The following is a 22,287-nucleotide window of genomic DNA, read 5'->3' on the forward strand; positions in this document are numbered from 1 at the left end:
AACTAGACAGCAATCCTGACTTGCGGCCTCTCCTAGAGCGGGGTCGCTTAACACAGTTCTTTCATGCTTTGAAACGCTTCACCAACAACAGGCGAGTCCTTCAAATTATTCAGAATGGGTACACCACTCTACCCCCAAACAGGTTGTTGCCCACTTTGCATTTTCATACCAAGCATACAGGCCTTCTGCAGGCCATTTGCCATCTGGAACATATAGGGGCAATAGAACATGTTCCTGTTCAACAGCAGGGCAAAGAAGTTTACTCTCTTCTGCCCCCCCCCCCAAAAGACCTCTTTCTCTCTGAGCAGTATTGGATTTCAAGTTTCTCAACAAATCTGTCAAACACAAAAAATTCAAGATGGAGACTGTGAGGTCAATTGTAGAATCCACCATCTAGATCACCTCGCCTCCATAGACTTAACAGAAGCCGATTTGCATGTGGACAGGCATTATCAATACAAGGCCCTACTGTTCTGTCTCTCCTCAGCACCCAGGTTCTTCATGAAGGTCACGGCACCACTCATAGCACATCCCAGGCTTCAGGGCGTCAGGATTTTTGCCTATCTTGACGATCTGTTCCTCAGAGCACCGAATCTGTCCTCAGCCCAGTTAGACCTCAGGCTTTTGTTCCGAGTATTGTCCAATCACAATCAATCATTCAAAGAGCCAACTCTATCCCTCTTAGAGGTTACATCACCTGGGAGTAATAACAGACACCACACTGGACAAGTTAACCCTACCTCCGCAATGCATCCAAAGGATCTTGGCCACAATTTTTTTTATTCATCCGGGCAAAAGGGTATCCTGCTTCTCATTCTAGCTCACCTAATGGTGGCAACCCTGAATGTGGCAGACTGGACCAGGTTCCACATGCACCCACTCCAGTGTTTCTTACCAGAATGTGATAGCTCAAAAATCCCAAATGAGAATCTTGGTGCCCCACAATCTCAGTCGGTTCCTAAATTGGTGGATGGCCCCAAACTGTCTTTCCCAGGGGAAACCATTTCTAGACCCGCCTGGACTCATCATCCCCCAAGGATGGGGAGCCCATTGTCTCCAGCATTTGGCCCAGGGGAAGTGTCCACCCAATAATGGGACCACAGAATCAATTGGTTAGTGCTGAATGGCATTGATAGCCTTGCAACACCTGTTCAGAGGCAAACATGTCCTGGTGCGCACCAACAACATCACAGCGAAAGCCCATGTAAATTGCCAAGGAGGGACTAGGTTGTACTCCCTGCACCAAGAAACAACACTTCTATTCCAGTAGAAGTCTTTTCTCTCTATTTGCTATTCCTTAAAATTGTTCTCTAAGTTGATATGCTCAGTTCTCTGTTATCTCAACTTGGCTGTTCAGAAATGGGCAGAGTTATCCTTCCCAGGGCTATTAAAGCTTTCTAAGCTAATTTGCATAGTCCTGCCTCTGGAGCAAGGGGGAAGAATAACCCACGAGATGTCCTCTTTCAACAGCAGGAGGAAGCCTTCATGGTAAGTAACCAGCGTCCTTTCCCCATTTACAACCTGTTTATGAATACAAGAAAGTAGCTAAGGGATGTTGAGACAGAATTCACCTACATTGTAAGTATCCTTGAGTCCGAACCCTAAATACCCACAGCTGTTCCACTGGATGTTTTGTTCTGGCTTTTACTTCTGTTGATTGTTTTTTATGTTTCTGTTTGTTTTGTGGCAAGCTAATAAAGAGCCACCTGCCTGCAGCACATTAGGGAAATTCTGCAACAATTGGGAGATGCTTGTGGTGCAATTAATGTAAATGTGGTGCAATTAATATAAGTCTGTTTTATTGTAATTTACTGTGAGCTAGTTCCATGCTTGGGGATGGGGATGTTTTCCAGATCTAAGTGGCTGTGTATTGCCACATTGGTTTGGGGTGGGAGAATGTTCTTTCTGTGTATGCCAGATGCTGTTGTCAAGACCTGCTGAGGGTATGCTTGCTATCTTGCAGTCCTGGGACACATAAGCCCATCAACAAAGCCACCAACCCTCCTGAAAACACGCTCCAGTCAAGCCCCGAGGAGCTGGCTCCCCCTGGCTGGAAAAGAAACGCTGAGAAGATGGCTTCGTCAAGCAGCCCGACACAGACTCCATCCCCGATGCAGGCCTTTACTCACCTCCCCACCTCCAGGCCGCAAATGAATGGGACGCCCTTGAGGCAAGGCCTCCAACCACCCCAGCTGTGCTCCCGCACCCACTGCCCATCCAGCCCACTGCACGCCGTCCCCTCACCTACAGCCAAGCGTGGCGTCCTGCCAGAGGCCCAGCTGCACCAGAATGGTTCAGAGACGTCTAGCCCTCATGCCACAGCAGTCTCCCGGGAGGTGTCCGTTGAAAATGCCTTAGGGCACCACCTAGGCCCTGTCATGGAGCGGCAGGCCCAGGGAAACAGGTCAGGCATCCCTGGCCACAACCAGCCCCCTCCCAGCTGCAGAACTGTGTCCAGTGCGCCAGCCTCGCCTCAGATCCCAGCGGCCTATAATGGGCGCCCACATGGTGAGAGAACTGGGCCTGAGCTGACCACTCTTCTGCGTTGCCCCAACAGCAGCCCCTCTCTCGGGCCTTGCTCAGTCAGCGTCCAGCCCCCAGCCCTTGGCTATGGTTTTGCTGACATGCAGTGCTCGCCAACCCCAGCCTTCCCCATTGCAACGGCCTACTACACAGGTGTCGAGAGCAGCCCCGGCAGCCGGGACTACCTCTGTGAGCCACAGCAGCCTCCGTTACCTGAGAAGCATCACATGGCAGCAACTAGAAATTGGGAGAGGAGCTCACCACCTGGTCGCAGTCCTGGTTCCGCTCACCATGTCACATTTGCACCTGGAGTACCTGATGGCAGCACACCTGGCCCAGGTAACTGCCCTGCTTTAGAACAAATATTCAGTGGGGGAAAGAGGATTCTGACTCCCTCTTTGTCCTTCAGAGAAAGGGGTGGGGTGAGATTCCCACTCCCTGCTCCTGACTGTGGCCCTGAATTTTTCTGCAGCTGCCCCGGCTCTCTCAAAGTGATCTATACTTTGTAATCATGTAGGGGAAATCATGTGGTAGCGCCTTTGTTCTTTGGCTTGTACCAGCTCAAAATGCAGGTGAGGGACTGTAGGATTTGAAAGCGCTAGTCCTGCCTGCTTTAAACAAAACAAAACAAAACACCATATACAGAGAAATCTAGCACATCAGCTAGAAAGTTGATTTAAAGGATGGCTTTGTTTAAATCGGAGCTCACCAGAGCTTAGTCCTGAAACCAGGTTTCAGCTCAGGCATATGGGTGAATACAGATGACCAACTTATCACATGTTAAGGCTTTTTACCATGTGTTGCTTGGTCATCTGTATTAATGCAAATGTGTGACTCCCCACCCCCTGCCCCAAATTTATTTATTTATTTATTTATTTGATTGGCCTCTTTCCAGCTGAATAAGCTCCCAAAATGACTTACCAAAACGTAAGGGGGGGACGGCATTTACCCTGATGTTGCAGGAGTTAAACTTCTTGTTCTTCACCAGGCTCAGGCAAAATGGCTGGCAGTTAAATAGTCAGGGACCCTCTGCTTTCCTGGCTACTCTGAAAGATGGTAAAGCTCAGAGAGCCAACTGCAGTTTCTTCACCAGCCTTCTAATGCACGGTAAAGACTGGGGTCTTTATCAAGTGGGAAGACTTCCCCATATTTACCACTTGATAAGGTTGGTTGTCTCTATTTGTAATCTGTGGTAGGAGACTGTTGTAGCCTATCCAATTATCTTTTGCAGTTCGTTTGTTTGGACATTTGTCCCAAGGGGGGGCGGTCCTGTAGAGAGTGTGTGGGAGGAGTCAGAAAGGAACCGGGAGGGAAAGGAGAAAGAGAAAACGGAGTTGTTGCTGAATAAACCTTTAGTTAAATCTAGGGGCGTGCACAAAACCAGCCAGGCCGGTTCGGTTCAAGTCCAGGCCAGAGTAGAACTGGCCTGGCTCGGTTCTGGCACTGGTCAAACCAGGTCTAGTTTGACTGCCAAACCAGTTTGGAGCTCTGCTGGTAAAGGGGAATCTGGTGAGGATTCCCCTTTACCAGTAAAGGGGCAAGGGGCTTCTCTAAACCTAGAGGGGTGTGGGAGTAATTTAGTACTTACTAATCCTGCCAGTGGCTGCAGGGGGTGGGGAGTGGGGTAGCAGCGGCTCCCCTCCCCCGCCAGTCTCCCCCAGAGCAGCCTGGGCTGGCGGGAGCCCAGTTTGGGTCCCCATGCATGCACAGAGGCCTGAACCAAGCTGAAGAAGGCCCAAACGGGGCCGCCACTGTCTTGGGATACTCTGAGGGAGGCTGGTGGGGGCGACACACACACACCCCGCGGCTGCCACTGGGACTGGTAAGTACGAAATCACTCCCCCACCCTCTAGGTTTAGGGAAGCCTCTCTGCTTGCCCCTTTACAGGTAAAGGGGAATCCTCACTGGGTTCTCCATTACCAGTAGAGCTCCGAACCGGGCCCAGTTGGGTTTGACCGCAAACCCATCGAGCTGAGCCAGCTTGCACACCGCTAGTTAAATCCACATTAGATTTCCTTGTGTGTACGAGGGAAGCAGCTATAAAACAGAGAAACTGAGTGGGGAAGGTATTGCAAATTTTTGTTCAAAATGGTGTTTATGTATTTTAAAAGATTTAATTATTTGCAGCTATTGTGACCTGTATGAAAGGTGCAAATTGATGTATATTTGCTTGTTTTTTGCATGATTGCTTTTGCTTTTGCTTTTGCAGGGTGGACCACTTTTGCTTGCCTGTTCTTATTCCATGTTGCTTTCTTCCAGATCCACAGCAAGAAAGCCAGGTTAGCGTCAAGTTTGTCCAAGACACATCAAAATTCTGGTACAAGCCTCATTTGTCCCGGGACCAAGGTACTATTAATCCCTAAGCACTTTTGCCTGGTTTGGTTGGGATGTAACAAGATTAGATTTCTTAGCAAGCATTTTTAGCAGAGGGTGGTAGGATTAAATCTTCAGGGGCCAGGGTTTGTTTGTTTGTTCGTTCATTCATTCATCAAATCTGTATACTGCCCCAAACCATCTCTGGGTGGTTCACTCCAGGAAATTATACTTGGACATCCAAAAAACGTTTGACAAGATGCTCACCTAACGTTTTGCTCCTCCTCCTTGCAGCCATTGCCCTTCTGAAGGACAAGGAACCAGGCACTTTCCTTATCCGGGACAGCAACTCCTTCCAGGGGGCCTATGGCCTGGCTCTGAAAGTGGCGACGCCTCCACCTAACAGCATCAACCATTCTACCAAAGGTCAAAAAGGAACAAAAATCTAAACAAACACTTAAAGTAGTAGCTGCAGCCCCAAAAGAAGGGAAGCTTGCCATCCAAGCAGTCAGTTCAGCATTCTGAAAAATGCAACTGCTCTAGCTGTTGTGTTGTGCTCTGCCCTTCCCAGAAGGTTTTATGGGGTCAGCTTTTTTGGAGCACTGCAGACATATATTTGCAATAATCTGTCAATTTACAAATATGCAGGTTGAATGGATAGATTACAGGGGCACGGAAGCAGACGAGACATAGTAGAGCATATGCTTTGCATGCATAAAGTCCCAGGTTCATTCTTGGCATCTCCAGTTAAACAGACCTGAGGGACAAGAACTGGGAAGTCTGCTGCTTCAGTCCTTGGAAAGTTGCTGTAAGACTGGCCTAAATGGACCAGTGGTCTAATTCAGTTTTTTAAGGCAGCTTCACATGTTCAGGTATTGAAGGTGCACCTCTTCAGACAGGCACCCATTCAGACAGGCTTTTAGTTGAAGATTGTATTGTGGTTTGATTGTTTTTATTTGTTCAGATGGAATCTGTTACTTGTGTTTAACTGTTTTAATTTATGGATTGATTTGATTCGGCTGCAAACCACCTTGAGATGCTAGTTACAGGAGGTGAATTAGGAAGTGCAAGTACACAGAATGGCTGTGCTAGTCCGACTCTGATAATAGTCCTGAGCCATCTCCCAGTCCACATCAGTTTCCTGCCAGCCAGATCCATACTTGGCCTTTCTGTTCTCTGTGCACACTCACTCCAGCCTTAGACTGGGCAGACCTCTCAAGCCCTTTGACAGGATGAGGCTGTAGCTCAGAAACAGAGCACCTGCTCTGCATGCAGAAGATCCCAAGTGTAGACTACACCTGGTGACCCCAGGTGTAGTCTCTTGCATCTCCAGGTTGGGCTTGGAAAGGCCCCAGTTCCAAGCCCCTGGGAAGTTGCTGCCAGTCAGCAGAAGTGGTCCTGAGCTAGACAGACCAATGGTCTCACTCAGAAGGAGGCAGCTCTCCATACCCACATCACACTTGGGGAAAGACCCTTCTTCCTGTTCGGCGCAATATTACCACCAACACTCATAATGATGTTGTTGATGATGATGATGATAATTTGATTTCTATACCTCCCTTCTAAAAAGGGCTCAGGGTGGTTTACACAGAGAAATAACAAATAAGTAAGATGGATCCCTGCCCCCAAAGGCCTCACAACAATCTAAAATTAATATTAATGTTAATATTATACATATGCTGTGTGAAGTTGTAAGGATGATCTTTCCCAAGGCGTGATGTGAACATAGGAAGCAGCCTTGTACGGATTCAGGCCATTGGTCCATCTAACACATCACTGTCTATGCTGATTATACTGCGTCACAGTCTTGACCACCTAGAGAGGAGAAATGGGCTGCTAAACGATGAAGAGTGGCTGAGAAGACCCCATGAGCCCTCTCCCTTTCACAGAACCGCACTGTGCCCCTCCCCATCCATTTGTCATTTCCAGGAGGTTCTGAATTGCCAACTCTTCAGCTAGGATGACAATGACATGCTCAAGGTTCCGTTCCTGGTGAGCAGAGCTCTTGCCCAAGAGCCTGCCAGATCAGATGGGACCTATTGCCTCCTGTAACTATCTCCTCTCCCTCTCCATGCAACAGGAGACCCTGCAGAGCAGCTGGTGCGCCACTTCCTAATTGAAACAGGGCCCAAGGGAGTGAAGATCAAAGGCTGTAACAATGAGCCCCATTTTGGTGAGTGGTGAAAGAGGGAAGGATGGAGTTCCTATCTTCAGGCCACAGGAAATACTGTCACCTCCAGGAGATTCTTGACTCTGCCTGTAAAAAGCAAGCAAACAAAAAAATCCCTATCCTAGGACTCTTCCAGACAGTGGTTTATTCAATTGTCCGTGTAAGTTCGGATGGAAGATATAACAAGTCATACACCTGACGTTCAAGGTTGTCACCTAAATTCTTAGCGCTGTCCACTGATACTCTATCAAAAAGCTGTGATTTTCCAACTTTAAGGCCTGACTTTTTTAAAGCTTGTTCAGGGATTGTCAGCAGATGGCAAGCTGTGAGAAAGCCAATTCTTTTTCAGGTTTAAGATAACAGCTTTTCACAGCAGATGGCACTGAGAACTTATGCAGTGCCCTTGAACGACATGTGGACAACTCATTATGTGTCCCATTGGAATTTGTGCTGACGCTGGAATCAAGAGAATTCCTATGAAGATGGGCCAGTGCTCTGGATAGACCAGAGGAGGGTGCCATGTTGTGGGAAGGGTGGGAAGGAAAATGTTACAAGCAGGGTATGTGTGGAAGATGGGACTTTGGCCCTTATCCCAGTGTTGTGCCTGTTCTCTCTTCTGCAGGCAGTTTGCCAGCCTTGGTGTCCCAGCATTCCATCACCCCCATCTCACTGCCTTGCCGCCTTCGCATCCCAAGCAAAGGTGAGTGCTCAGGAGGCAGTTTGGAGCACAGAGATCCCACGGGGTGTATGGAGGCTGGGAGAGGAAGGGATACAAGTGGGGTCTTGAAATAAGTCAAAAGTCCTGATGGCATCTCCTCTGCCCCCATGCTCTGACATGAAAGCAGAAAGAGTGGTGGGATGTTTATTGTATGCAAGAAGGGCCAGCAAACTAGCTTAGCCACAGTCATTGTTCTGCACCTTGCTGCCACTAGTGCTGGTGTGGTGTAGTGGCGAAGAGACTGAGCTGAGAATCGGTTCCCATCTCACCTCAAAGCTGACTAAGTGGCCCTAAGCCTAGCTCCTGCTCTCTCTAGGGATGTGCAAATTGATTTGAGTACAAATAGATTTTCCCCCAATCTAGTTGATTCAGGTGATTTGGAGACAAAACAAATCACTCCTGTGGTCCATTGGCTAGATTTGGGTACAAAACGAATTCGATTCGGATTGATTCAAGATTCGAATCCCTCCTATTAATTCCCTCAGATTCCCAGCTTCCATTAAAAAAAAAAGCTAAGCTCTAGCCCTTGTAGAAGTGGAGTTATGGAGCAAAATGTGTGGTCACTATTTTTCAAGTGTTTGGATTCTTTGGTGTATAATAACTTCCCCTCAATGAATCCCTATGAGGATTCATTACACACCTTCATTTCTTCTGTTCATTTTGACTGTCTTTTCGACAGTGCCAGCTGTCAACTGCCATGTGCCAACTACACCCCACTCCCACCCACAGTGGGGTACTACTCAGTTTATGTTCTAGGATTTTTTTCAAAAAATATTTGGTGTCTAATAATCTTTCCTCATAATGAATCCCTACGAGGATTCATTACACACCAAAGAGTCTAAACACTTCAAAAATTCCAAAAATATAAACTGAGTACCCAGTGGCTTGTGGGTTGCAGGGTAGTTGGAACGCAGGATGCCACTAATTCCCCACCCCCATCTGCAAAGCAGTGGGGTCAAAATGAACAGAAGCAATGAAGGTGTGTAATGAAGACACCAAAGACTTGTCAAAAATACCTAAACAATAAACTGAGTACCCCAGTGTGTGGGGGTGGGGGATGGTGGTGTAGTTGACACATAGCAGTTGACAGTTGGCACTGTCCAATGATAGTCAAAATGAACAGAAGAAATGAAGGCGTATAATGAATCCTCATAGGGATTCATTATGAGGAAAAGTTATTAGACACCAAAGAATCTAAACATTTCAATATTCCTAAAAATTAAAATCAGTACCCTACTGCCTTGCAGGTGGGGAGGGGGTGGGTGGGGTGTAGTTGGCACTGTCCAGTAACAGTCAAAATGAACAGAAGAAATGAAGGTGTGCAATGAATCCTCAGGGATTCATTATGAGTAAAAGTTATTATACACCAAAGAATCCAAACACTTGACAAATAATGACTGCACATTTTGCTCCGTAACTCCACTTCTACAAGGGCTAGAACTTAGTTTTTTATTTTTTTAAATGAAAGTTGGGGATCTGTTTTAGGGTTAGGACATGGCAACTTCGAATCCCCATTGTTTCATATGATGGAAATGTTCAAAATCAGTAAAAACTAAAAGAAAATCATTAAAAATCCACCAAGTGTCCCACTGCCTTGAAATTTGGGTGGTCGGTGGCACCCATGGGGACCTACCCACCACCCAAATTTGGTGCCCCTAGGGCCTTGTTAAGTGGTCTGAATCGGTCCAAATCCAGATTGAATCAAAGCAAATATAAATCAAATCTGGGGTGGTTTGGAGGGGGTAGATTTGGATACAAAACAAATCAGGGGTTATTTGTTTGGGGGCATAAATCGGATTTAAAAAATCAATTTGTACACATCCTTAGCTCTCTCTGTCTCAGCCCACCTGCTGATCTGTGGGAATAATGCTGACTTTACCTTACAGGGCTATTGTAAGGATTACAACAGGATAATGAACGTGAGGCACTTTGAACATTGGAAAATGTTCAATATGTTTATCGTCCTAGTTTAGCAAAATGTGATTTATAGAGAAGTGTTACAGATGCTAAATAGTATGTAGATCTTTCTAGTTCCTGGCCTCTGTAAACTAGCAGAGATCATCGCCGCAGTTCGGGTGAGGTCTGCAGAGCTGAAATCACTCAGTGTACCCAGAAACTCAGTTTCTGCTGCCGCCGCACCAAAAGTAGCCCCAACGACCTACATCTGGAAGTAGCTGGCCTCAGTCTTCCCATCCTACAGGTTCATCCCACCCTTTCCTTTAAAGGAGCTCAGAGTGGTATTTTTAGCCTCACAGCAACCATACAGGTTAGGCTGGGGGACAGTGATGTATCCAGTGTACTTTAGGGAACAGTGGAGATTTGAAGCCCAAGACTCTAACTACTATACCAACAGTGATTGCTTTCAATATCGCCTCCTGACTGTCCACCTCTCCCTATTCAGATCTCATAGAGGAGAACCCAGAATTGGTCGTTCCCACCAATATGAGCACAGCTGCTGACTTGCTGAAGCAGGGAGCAGGTAAGCACCAGGACAGAGAGGGAGATGGAGAGGTGTGTGTAAATAAAACTAACTAGTAGGATTACAACTGGGATAATTCAGTGGTGCTGATACATTCTTTAGGCCAGCAGCAGTTCAGGAAAATATCTCTAGATGGGACATCGCGTGTGTGTGTGAATATTTATTTATTTTATTTTATTGTATTTATAACAATGAAGCTGTTCTCACGAGTGAGCAAAACTGCTCGCTCATGAGAACCAGTGGGCTCGGGGGCAAGCTCGGTGGCTGCACGGCGGCAGGCCCACCTGTGTAGCCACACTCTTAAAGGAGGTCAACGGATCGAGTGCTCCATTATCCTCATTTTCCGGATTGTGTGTCAGCCGTGGCGGACACACTGAGCGGGGAGGAGGACCCCAGAAATGCACTGCACACTCGCAGAGCTGCCAAAGCAGCTGCCGGGTAAGGTGTGGGCGGGCGGCAGGAGAGCTGGGTGGGCAATCCGCCCGCCCAGCAATGGGTAAGTGATTGTCTGCGGGGAGATCAGATCAAACCCGCTCTCCCCACGGACCTCCTTTCGGCCCTTCACGCTGCTCGTGCGAAGCACCTCAATGTGTCCCAAATCCAAACTCTCTGCCAAGGCGAACTCTCGTTCTGTGCCAATAAAAGCTAAATTATTTAATTTAAATTGATTCTGCAGATAATTTCCCACAATTTATTATGCTTCTGGTGAGGCCCAGCATCAGAAGTTGGCCAAGTGAGACATTGGCTGGGGCCTGGGGGCCATCTCTTTAGTAGATCTGAGGGTTCACTCTGCCTGGCTTCATATAGCATTGGAACACAAGGTCTCTCTCTCAAATGGGAAGACGTTCTGAGAATATCACAAGCACTTAAGGAAGTCTGTGCATGGAACTAGACACTTGGAAGCCTAGAAATCTAAGCGGCTAAGTAGCAGCAGCAGGGGGAAGGTGCAATTTACAGGAGAAAAGTGGTGTGTGAGGAAAGGATTGCTTAACCCTTTCCCCCTGCAACCTGCTCCTTCAGAAACCTTTCCACCACTTGGGGTGCCCAGATGTGTTTCCTGCCAAATGTCTACTTCAGCCTTCTCTTTCAGCAGATGGAATCCAAAGAGGGAGCTTCCCAGGCCAAATTGGGGGAGATTATCTCAACAGTCCAGAAGCCCGAGCAGGCAGAGGATCACACGGGCTGACTCATACTGGGAGGGTCATTCCAGAAGGTGCAAAGCTGCTTTGCGTACATGGGTGATTGATCCTTCTCTCCATCCCTCTTCAAAACTGTAGCTTGCAGTGTGCTCTACCTGAGCTCAGTGGAAACGGAGTCCCTGACAGGCCCGCAGGCTGTGGCCAAGGCGGCCACCACCACCCTGAGCGCCACTCCTCGTGCTTCTGTCTGCATCGTGCACTTCAAGGTGTCGGCCCAGGGCATCACGCTCACAGACAACCAGAGAAAGTGAGTCAGCCTGCCTCTGTTCCAGGGGTAACAGGATCCTCTTCCCTTTGCTCTCCTTGGACCAAGCCCCTTCCTTTCTCCATCCTGCGATGGTGACGGTGTCTTCCCTACCTTCTTGACCTCTTCTCTTTTTTTCTTCTGTTCCTGAGCATCTGTTATGGGAGAGCCCTTGTGTGGCCTCTCCTTCTCTCACATGCGCGCGCACACCCCCTCTTCCCCTCTGGATTCAGGAGAACTTCCTTTTTCCCACAGGCTGTTTTTCCGACGTCATTATCCTGTCAGTAGTGTCACCTTCTGCAGCACGGATCCTCAGGACCGCAGGTAACTTTGCCACAGATTTCTGTATCCCTTGTGCTTGGTCCTTGCTTGGAGAATGCTTCCCCGTATTTGACTCACACCCCGTGCCTATTAAAATCATCTGGCCGGGCCCTGCTCCCTGTTCTCTCTTTGTGAGAAGGTATGATGGGGCAAAGGCCTTATGGCTGTAGTGCTGGGAAAGACCACCTGCAGGAGCTTCGTCTGTGTGATCTCTTGAGTGCATTCGTAGGGTTGGAAGGGGGTTTCTCCACTCCAGCACTAGTCTACACATATAGCACAAGGAAGTAACATCAGGAGAGAGGGCACGCCCTCAACTCCTGCTGTAGGCTTCCAGTGGCATCTGGTGGGCCACTGTGTGAAACAGGATGCTGGATTAGATGGGCCTTGGGCCTAATCCAGCAGGGCTGTTCTTATGTTCTTGTGGTAGAATGGGTTGTACTGTTTCAGATTGTGGGTGTGGGAATTGCCATTTTGAATATTCTCCTGTGTAACAGACATTCTGTGGTCAGAAAACTAGCACAGCAGGGAGTGAACTGGAATAGAACCTTTCTCCCCAATGCTCTAGGTTTATTTGTATTTTAAACTGGCAGGGATCGTTTTAAATATGACACCCCTTCCCCTGAAGTGGTACAGTCCGCTGTACCACCTCAGGATTCTACCACCCAATTCTGCTGCAAGCATAGACTAGGCTTCAGAGACATGGCTGAGAGGTGTAATTACAGCTTTGTTTATGTGACATGACTCTTTCTTTAATTGCAGGTGGGCCAACCCAGATGGCACCACGTCCAAGTAAGTACTGAGGCAGTCAAAGGTTATACCAATAACCATGTTGGAGGTCAAGGGCCACTATATTAGCATCCATCTTGCACAACTGTGTATGGGCAGGGTGTGTTATTTGAGCACCTTCCCAACTGGAAATGGTGGAAGTACCCAGGCTCTATTTGGGCCAGACTTCTCCCAGTAGGTTAAACCAGCTGTGAAATGCTGCTGCCCATTCAGGACTTGCATTGTGATTCTAGGTGAGGGGCCAAACTATTCATCATTGACTTTTTCATGCTTGTTTTTTGTGTCCTAAAGAGAAGCTGTGGGGAGATTGGGCCCACAGTGTGTGGGGAGCAGTGTTCCCTGAAACAGGAATTCCCTGATGTTGTTGACTACAACTCCCAACATCCCCAGCTGTAATGACCTTTGGCTGGGGATTATGGGAGTTGTAGTCAACAACATCAGGGAATTCCTGTCCTCTTAATTTCAATGGGACAACTTTCAGTAGTTTTCCTCATCATGGCAGCCAGTGCACAGTAAATAGACTAGCTTGCTTGAGATCCTCTCGGTTGCAGAATGGAAGCTAAATGTTGAAGCCTTGTTTTTATTTTAGAGCTGAACCACAAAAACCTTTTTAAAAAAGAACTCTGAATGTTGAAAAACACCTCATTTTGGTGTTTTGTGTCATTTCTTGCAAACATACACCGCTTCGATCTTCTTGGCACCATTTTCTTTCTTCTTTGCCTCTGCAGTTCTTGGCTTTGTTTTGCCACATATTTTTTTAATCCTATTACCTGTGGTGACCTACATGACTTTGATGTCACAACACTACATCCAGCGTGATGTCGTCATGGGTGCTTGCATGCAAGATGATGTGTGTTGCCACAACCAATTGGATTAAACGGCAGTGTGGGCAGAAGGGACATAGGACTGTGAGGGCAAAGAGGAGGAAAACGAGAGAACATTCAGTGCAGCCTTTGTTCATGTTGATTTTCAGGTAGTGATGGCTTCCTAGAGCTCCAAAAAACAAAGCATGTGCTTTTTTCCTTCCTGAATGGTTGGTTGTATCTATATGCAAAAATAGTCACATGAATTTTAACCTATTATTTAATCAGCCAACATTTCTTTCACTAGGTAACAACCTATCCTTGGGGATCTTGAGGTCACTGTTGCAGAGTTAGGGCAGGGCTGCACAACTTCGGCCCTCAAGCTGTCTTTGAGCAATAGTCACAGTGGCCAATTGTCAAGGATTATGGGAGCTGTAGGCCAGCATCTGCAGGAGCCCTGAGTTAGAGTAATGTTCTTGCTGTGCTTGGACTGGAGTGCCAGCTTCTCCCACTGAGCCATTGTGGCTGAGCTGAGAAGGAGCCATCCCTAACCCAACCAAACTACCCCAGTTCCTCAGGGCAGGAAGGCTGCGGATGAGTCGTGGTCCTTTCTGGGGAAAGGGGCAGAGGAAGCCCTTGGGGGGTTGCCTAGTAACTGCCTGTGCAAATCCATCCCCTTCCTAAAGCATCCCTTCAGCCTAGGTTAGCCATGGTGGTGACGACTTATGAAGCCCAACCCCAAAACCCTTGGGAAAGAGAGAGGGCAGGGGTGGTGTGGATCCCAGGGACAAAGGCAGACTTAGAGGGCCTTTTCCAGAAGATCTGGTGTTCCAAACCCGTCTTTTCTCCTTCCAGAGAGGAGGGTTTTGTGGTGTGGGTTTCTCTTCCCACTCGTTCCATATGCAGCGTATTCGAAATGTTCTCCCTTATGCTAAGAGAAGTCTCCCCCTCTCCATTCCAATACCACATGCTCCAAAGCAACAGGGTGTGTGTCAGAGCCTCAGCAAGAATTATTATCCTTTCTGCTCCTGCTCCCCAACCTCTCCTCCACTAGACAGCTACAGTGGGCAACAAGCTATCTCCCTGTGGTGGTGAGGGTGCTGCATTACCTCGACAACCATACTACAAACATGGACAACAGGTGTCAGCTGTGTAGCCCATAACAACTCTGACAGGAAAGTGGGGGGGGGGGAGGAATGCATTGCTGTAGACCACTTGGTGACAGGGAGGATTGTGGCCCTGAGCAGACCTATGATTTTCCATTCATGATACCATCATAGGATGATGATGAGTCCTTTCCAATCACTAGCACAGGGGGGTCATCAGTTGGGTTGGACATCAGACCTATCTCCCAAGCACACACTCATACAGCGGTGATCTGTCTTTTCCAGGATCTTTGGTTTTGTGGCCAAGAAGCAGGGCAGCCCATGTGAGAACGTCTGCCACCTCTTTGCAGAGCTAGATCCGGAGCAGCCGGCATCCGCCATTGTCAACTTCATCACCAAGGTGATGCTGGGGACCCACCGGAGATGAAGGAAGCTGGGGAACCGGATTAGGTCTCTTGTCTGGCATCCCCTCCTCGCCAGCTTGACTCTGTTCCACAACACAAGAGATCCAGAAGCCTTTGCTATGTGAAGGAAGCTCGGTTGGACAGGCTGGCAGGCCTAGGAGGAGCCACCTCTAGACGTTTTATTTCTCTTATCCCCTCCCTCCCTCTCACCCAGAAGGCAGCAAAGAGTTGTGGGGGGAAGGGTGCTGAGACCGCACTCACTTCATCCCACCTTAGGAGCGAAAGGTGCGTACTTCTGTTGCTTTCTTGCTAGTGGAGAAAGCACCACGGAATGAGAAAGCAGAGAGCTACCCATCTCTATAGATTGCTAGTCTTTTCCATAAGGATAGCCACGGATTCGTGGCTTGGCAGGAGCTAATGGCAGGAGGAAGCCATGAATACGGAGCAGTCTGCATCTGCTAGGGGACAACATATGTAGCTGTAGTCATAAATTTTCATTACACCAAAGCTTGTCTCCCAGTAGTTAAGCAGTTGCTCAAGATGCGAAGAGTAATCCAGGGGAGAAGCTCTCTGCCCTTATGCAGTAGCTCAAAGGCTGGTCTTGGGTGCCCTGGAATTCCAAGTTCTAAAAATGTCCTTCCTTCCTTCCTCCCCACTCCTATCCCAGTTTGTCGAGCCTGGCAGTCGCTCTCACCCAACTTTGATGCTAGGTTGCCCTCAGTCCCTCTGCCACTCAGCCAGCCACAGAGTGCAAAGACTTCAGGCCGCCATAAGCAGCTGTGTACCTTTTCAGCCAGAGCCACCCTTTGCAAAACTCTGTCCTGGTGCAGGACTGGTGTAGTCCGTTAACCCAGAGAAACCATCCTTGAACTCATGCGAACTCCTGATTTCTCTGCATCATGTGGAAAGGTTGAAAGAACTGGTTATGTTTCACCTGGAGAAGACTTGAGTTGGGTAGGGGACATGAGAACACTCTTCTGGAGGGCTGTCACACAGAAAAGAGCCAAGTCTTTTGTTCCTTGCTGCCTTGGAGGGCAGGACCAGATCCAATGGCCTTCAGTTAGAGGAGGGTAAATTTCACTCGGCTTTTAGAAGCGTGTTTTTGGGGTTTTTTTAAGAACATGAAGAGCAGTTTAGCAATCAAACCTGTTCCCACAGAGGGCACCTTGCTGAAGGTGTTCAGAGGCTAGACAGCCTTCTGTTGGGGATGCTCTAACTCGGTATTTCTTGTACTGAGCAGGGAGTTGGGTAGATACTTGCTCCCCACCACCCCAAATCTTAAGAGTCTAGGAGCAAGATCACACAAACCAGAGGCTGAAGTGAGTAGAAGACCAGGCTAGATGAGGGACTTCTGACATGCACCTCTCTCCTATCCTAGGTTAAGCCGTTATTTTGAGTGGGTGGAATTCAGCACAGTGGAGGAACATCAAGCTTGTGAATAGTCCCAAGTTCCTTGATGGGGAATATCAGCATTCTTAGGCCATGGCAGGGGAAAACTAGAGGCCTGTGGTTAATGTGGCATTTGCATTACAAACCCACTTGGACCAAGAGGCACGTTTAAGCTTCATGTATGAGGACACTCCAGTAGTGTGAGTGAGGCCCAGTCCCCTAGGCCTCTGGTGTGCTGAGCAGAAAGATCAAGCCTGAATACCTGCGCACAACCATTAATGTGTGCCCATCCCCTGTCTGCAGTTACTGTAGCAGGCCTCTTGGCCACCTTTCCCTCAGTTCTATGAAGGAGCAGCATTTTTGACATTAGGCAACTGTATGTGATAAAGAGTGGTAAAGAGTGGAGCCTAGAGAGCCACCCGTCTCTCATGAGTGAAGGGCACTTGGTTCTCAACTCAGCAAGGCCTCGTAGGTGGAGGTAGCAGAGCATGCCTGAAAGAATTCGAAGAGGCTGAAGAGAAGGGGCCTGGAGCTGCTTGGAAAGCTCTGGCAGAGCTGTTGCTTCAGTATAGTTCACACGTTCTTCAGGACTGTGTGCAGACACTGGTTGCCACTGCAGAGGATGCTTCTGATTTTGAGAAGATGTCATTGCTCTCTTCGTGGCTAAGAGGCAGCTAGAAAAAAGGATAGAGCAGGGCCTATTCTAGTAATGTTTTGATGAGCAAACGTTTCAGGCATAAAAGCATGTGTCGTTTTGTAAAAGGTATGTGTCCTGCTCCTGCATCACCTTTATTTAATTCCTCTTTCATGAGAGCTATTTTTGCTTGCCTTGCTAAACAAGCACAACTTTGCATCTTTCCTCCATGGCGAGCTGTGTCATGTTGGAAGTTTGTGCCTCTCCCTAGAAAGCTGCCCCTCTGACATGAGAGCCAGAACCAGGCATGGGGAACAAGTGCAAACCTGCTGTGCTTCTTGCCCCCTTTTAGCTTTCTCACATCCAAAATGGTTTAGAGGAACAAATGTGGGTGAAAGGCTTTCCTAAAATAACACTTCCAAGTGTGAAGATTGCCTTAATGCTGCATTTGGGAGAGGACTCCTCTCCAATTAGCATTCTAATAGAAGGAAAATTTTAGCTCGTGTACCTTCTTCCCCCATTGGAAGACTGTGCAGCAAAAAGCTGTATCGGCGGGGGAGTGGGGGAGACACACCCCTTCAGTGTCCAGGCTTCCTTGATAGGCATTTACACACACAAGGTGCTGTACAGCTCTTGAAAAGCACTTTGCACAGTCCTGCAGAAACAGCATCTGCTGGGCTTTTTGCCCTGAACTGATAGGTCTTGTCACACACAAAAAAGAAAAGAAAAGAGCATTGCAAATGAGCCGTGGTAATCTTTGCAGCATCATAGTCTCTAGTCCAACACTACCTTTGGACATCAGCTTTTCTCAGCTTCCATTACCATCTGCCAAAACTCCCCGTGCAATACAACTACTGGAAAGAATAGTAGGTCTGTTCTCCTTTGCATCTGGTCCTCACAGGGAAAAACAGACATTCGTGCAAGGATTAGTGTGATTCCATGGCAGGTCACAGAGACATGGCAAATGCAGGAATCTTGACCAGCCAGAGGCCTTGCACTGGTTTGAACTGTTAAAAAAAAAAAGGGGGGGGGGAGAACGCAAGCACTGTCTGCAGCTTTCTAGATGTTTTCCTTCCCTTCAAGGAGAACTAGATTCCTGACTTCGAAAAAGCAAGCAAGTGGAAAATGGTATGGATGCCATAAATATTACCAGTTTGGACAGCCGCTGCCATTGCAGTTCCCAGATTCCTCTTTCAGTGTAATCCGTCAAGCACTGCTACTGCACACATTTTCCACTGGTGAGCTAACCAAAAAACAAATACACTGTTCCCCCATATTGTGCTTGGTGGAGTGTGAATCTCCCCTGCCTTTTTAGGCACCTCCAACAATGAAGCAGGCTGAGGGAAGCCATTTAGATCATTAGGGAGGGAGGAGAGGGCAGGCATGGTGTGCTGGCAGCAAAGATCTTTGTGGGGGGAAAGGGGAGGGTTGGGTTTAGTACAGAGTTCTATTTTTGTCTAATAAAGAATTTATATGTTAGCCAGAGATGTCTTGATAATATATATCTATATGGGGGCGGGGGGGGGGAGCAGCAGCACTAAGCTTGGTTATTTTTTATATCTGTATTGTTCTTCCTTGTGTACAAAAGGCAATGCAATTCCTGTTTTACTCCTTAAAATTAACACATGAGAAAAAATGCACCGACCCTGGCTGCCCTGTTTGGTCATTTAGTATCTGTTTGTGTGGATGCTTGCAGGTGTAGTTCCCTTGAGTTGCCCCTTAGTTGGTCTTGTCTGGGCAGGACAGGGTGGTGGTGGAAGCAGCCCAGGAGTCCTAGAATTTCCGTTGCCACACGAACTCCTAATGGTGTGGCCAGAAGGGTACATTGTGATCACTTTGGCTTCGCTCTAGGTATAGTAGGAGGAAATTAGGCCGCCCCAACCAGTAAATCCAGCTGCTTCTTCCTGTTCCTAGCAAAAGGCACATCCAGCCAGTTCGGTTGTATGACAATGTGCATGGAGAACACTACCTATACATACACATTCCTCTCACCAGAATAGGGGGAAATGTACAATCTGCATATGCAAAACCACTGTCTTATCCTGATGTATTCTGTAAAAAAAAAAAAAAATGCTGGGGTTGCACCAATTGAAATTGTTATCCATGCTTTCAACCACTGCAGTTCTGCATATCTGGATGGCTTATGGGATTCAGCTTCTTTATCCACTGTATTTATAAATAGGCAAAAATCACCCATTAGCGGTTTTGAGTGGCTGAAAAGGACTTCCGATATCATTGCCAGCCATCATTTTACAGTGTGGAGCCATTGTGTGGCTCATTAAAGAAATTCCCAAAAAAATTTCCATGAAAAATCACAGAAATAGGTGGTGGTGGGGGCATTGCTGGAAAATGCTACAGTAGTTTCTCTTATTTCTCTCCCCCTGCCCTTTTTGTGTGTCCGTGTCCCATAGGGATAAGGTTTCCTGATTCAGAGTTTCCATATTCGTGCCTATGAGTGCAAATGGAGCCCCCATGAACAATGAGGGCCACCTGTATTGTGCAGTTTGTTCCATCTCAGGGGGGAAAAATGACTCCTAAAGTCAGGTGACATGCTGCTGCACACTCCCAGAGGGAAGCGCTTCTCTATAGCAAGCTGCAGCATTTCGTGCTGCTCACCACACACATCCAGACCAGCATGTTCAAGGTGAGCTGCCGAGGGATATATGGAAGGTAAGAAGGGTTGGAAGAGCTGGCACTGTATGGGGAAAGCAGCTGAGCCATTGCTATCAAGGCACGGGGTCCCCTCCATGAACACCTTGCTAGGGCTTTGACAGTTACATGGTCCAAGGGTATTGGAGACTCAGAGCACCTCCCATGCTGATCAGCATTCCCACCCCAGGTGCTGCTCCATGCCTCACTTCTTGCTGTCTGTTCTACTACCATGGTGATATAAAGTCAAGATGAGGGAAGGAAGTGGGGTGGGGAGAGGGAGATGGGTGGAGGCTCAGGCACTCATTAAAAACAAGCCAGAAGCTTCTTCAGGTGCTGGAGAAATATGAAAATTTCAGCTTTACTGTGTGTATAAGGACTCTGTCTACAGAGATGTGGCAAGAGACAGAGACACGCCGAGCTGGAGAGGAGAGAGATTGAATCGAGGTCCCCGACTCTGCACGGCCCCAGAACAGACTTCACAACAGGCAGAGGGAATCACAGTATTTTGCTTCCCTCCAGAGACGGCTGCAGCCAGGAACTTTGCTTGCAAAGCCTGCTGTGATCTCCTGCAGACTGGCACCCCTTCCCCGCCCACTCCTCCTGCAACCACAAATCACATTATGAAGGGGGAAGCATCTGTCACTGGAAGCTGCATCAGCAGCCTGGGCAGAAGTCAAAGGGGGAGGCACTCTCACACTCCCACCTGTCCAGGGGGATGGGCAAGACAGTAACAGGTCAGCAAGAAATGTGTTTGCCCCACACCACCAACTCTAACAACGGGACAATCACAACAAAGCCAGCTAACTGTCCACAAAGACCACCAGAGGGAGCCAGTTCACCATCTTCTGTCTCACGTTTGTTCCCAGGAGGGCGTTGGCTTGTCCTTCAAGTGCCTGGTGCTTCGCGGCTCAGAGGAACTGCTCTCTTTGGCTTCTCCTGTCATAGACCAGCCATAACGACATACATCAATGGCATCTTGACAGTGTTCTGTTCACCCTTCCCGAGGAACCTTTCTCCAAGCCCAGCGACAGAACAGGGAAAGACTACACAGCAAGCACAATGCAGAGGACAGGTGACCCCAGAGAGGGAATACAAGAGGCAGGGCTATACACTCAGGACCAGCCCTAGTGAGTGGGGGGGGGGGGAGAAAAGGAAAGAGTTAATACTTTGAAGTCAATGGGAAGGCATGATTCCTGTTCCCTGTCTCCTCCCCAAAGTGACAGACCTGATGTAATGGGGGTTTGCACCCAGGATGCCTCTCAGTGGCCCAGGAAACAGAATCCCCACCCCCCAAGAGGGCACTGGGGCAAATGGCACACAGGCACCACAGTAAGGAAAGAATTCTGCAACTGGGATGCGAGGTTTCTCCCTTGACACAGCAGCTACAAAAGGGGGGATAGAGGTGTTGGATCTTGTCCAGCACCACACAGGGAACTGCAGTCCTAGAACAGACTCCTCATACTCACTCGCCCCATCCTCAAAACCAGCACAGCAGCATCTATCCAGGCAAGTCCCGTTCCTTTCGATAGGAGCCATGGACCACAAGCTAAGCTTTAAGCGGCAGAGTGAGCATGTGTAAGGAGATGGAGCTATTTCCTGCAGGCAAGGGATTGGGAGAGAGACAGAGCTCTGGGTAAGACTGTGTGGAACTAGCATGTATACCTGGGGAGGGGTGAGAGAAGAGTCCGTGCGTGATACAATAATGCAACATAGTCCGTAGGAATGGTAGAGAGCAGTTGTACTCTTCCATCAGCAGCGGAACGAACTCCACCCAGAATGGCCCCCGACCCCTGTGCCTGCTTTCAGTGTGAAACCAAGGAAGTGGGCCAGGCTGCTTCACAATCGCTCTTCTAAAGACTGGAGGAGCGGTAGTCACCACACTCAAAGCTGCACTGCCCGCAGAGACAGATGGAACGTGAGGAGTGGGAAGAGGTTCAGGCCCCCACCTCCTCCGCAACTCCTCCCAGACCTGCTTAGAAAGAGGCGGCCCAAGTTTTTTCCGGCATCCAACAGTGGCACAGTGAGCCTGAGAGTAGCTGCAATGAAGCAGGAAAGAGACAAGATAACATGGCTCAGATGGTGTTCGACATCTATATGGCCCCACAGACAAAATCCTGCCCCTGGAGGTGGGGGCTGGGAGTGCAATGAAGAACATCTCAAGGAATGGCAGAAGGGAAGAGGCTGGTTCCCTGCTCAATGCTCCTTAGCCGCTGAGTGGGTGCAGATCCACTTTGACTTTCTCTCCACTGCTCAGCATGCCGATGGTGGGGTAGAAGCCCCCGGAGGGGACTACAGCGTCTTTCTTGCCAATTATCTTCCCGTTGCGCGTGAAGAACACCTGTGTGGGTGGGTGGGTAGAAACAAGGGGGGGGGGAATTAGGGCAGTTTAGCCGAGCAGAAGAATCCGTATCTGCTGGACCAGATTTGGAAGAAATCTTCCAAGTGCAAACTGATTTGTCATCAGGATGTGTACCAAGAATAGAAACTGTTTTGCTGAAAAGCAGTATATAAAACTATTCTAAATCACAATATGCGGAACTGTGCAT

General features: G+C 48.3%; 2 protein-coding genes across 10 annotated transcripts in view; one reads left to right on the forward strand and one right to left on the reverse strand.

Moving 5' to 3' along the window:
• The window catches only part of TNS2 (tensin 2), a 149,871-nt gene extending 131,138 nt beyond the window's left edge, over positions 1–18,733 (forward strand). For all 8 annotated transcript variants that reach the window (XM_053303866.1, XM_053303870.1, XM_053303869.1 and 5 more), the window contains 10 exons: positions 1,964–2,862; positions 4,783–4,869; positions 5,131–5,262; positions 6,917–7,009; positions 7,629–7,706; positions 10,126–10,203; positions 11,481–11,649; positions 11,902–11,970; positions 12,727–12,756; positions 14,948–18,733. In XM_053303866.1, coding sequence (XP_053159841.1) covers positions 1,964–2,862; positions 4,783–4,869; positions 5,131–5,262; positions 6,917–7,009; positions 7,629–7,706; positions 10,126–10,203; positions 11,481–11,649; positions 11,902–11,970; positions 12,727–12,756; positions 14,948–15,089 — 1,777 coding nt within the window. In that variant the 3' untranslated portion in view covers positions 15,090–18,733. The remainder of the gene's footprint in view (positions 1–1,963; positions 2,863–4,782; positions 4,870–5,130; positions 5,263–6,916; positions 7,010–7,628; positions 7,707–10,125; positions 10,204–11,480; positions 11,650–11,901; positions 11,971–12,726; positions 12,757–14,947) is intronic.
• Positions 18,734–20,072: 1,339 nt separating this feature from the next.
• SPRYD3 (SPRY domain containing 3) overlaps positions 20,073–22,287 on the reverse strand; it is a 72,371-nt gene continuing 70,156 nt past the window's right edge. For both annotated transcript variants that reach the window (XM_053303876.1, XM_053303875.1), the window contains exon 11: positions 20,073–22,079. In XM_053303876.1, the coding sequence (XP_053159851.1) occupies positions 21,945–22,079 (135 nt within the window). In that variant the 3' untranslated portion in view covers positions 20,073–21,944. The remainder of the gene's footprint in view (positions 22,080–22,287) is intronic.

This window comes from Hemicordylus capensis, chromosome 2 (assembly GCF_027244095.1).
Source record: "Hemicordylus capensis ecotype Gifberg chromosome 2, rHemCap1.1.pri, whole genome shotgun sequence".
Taxonomy (NCBI): Eukaryota; Metazoa; Chordata; class Lepidosauria; order Squamata; family Cordylidae; genus Hemicordylus; species Hemicordylus capensis.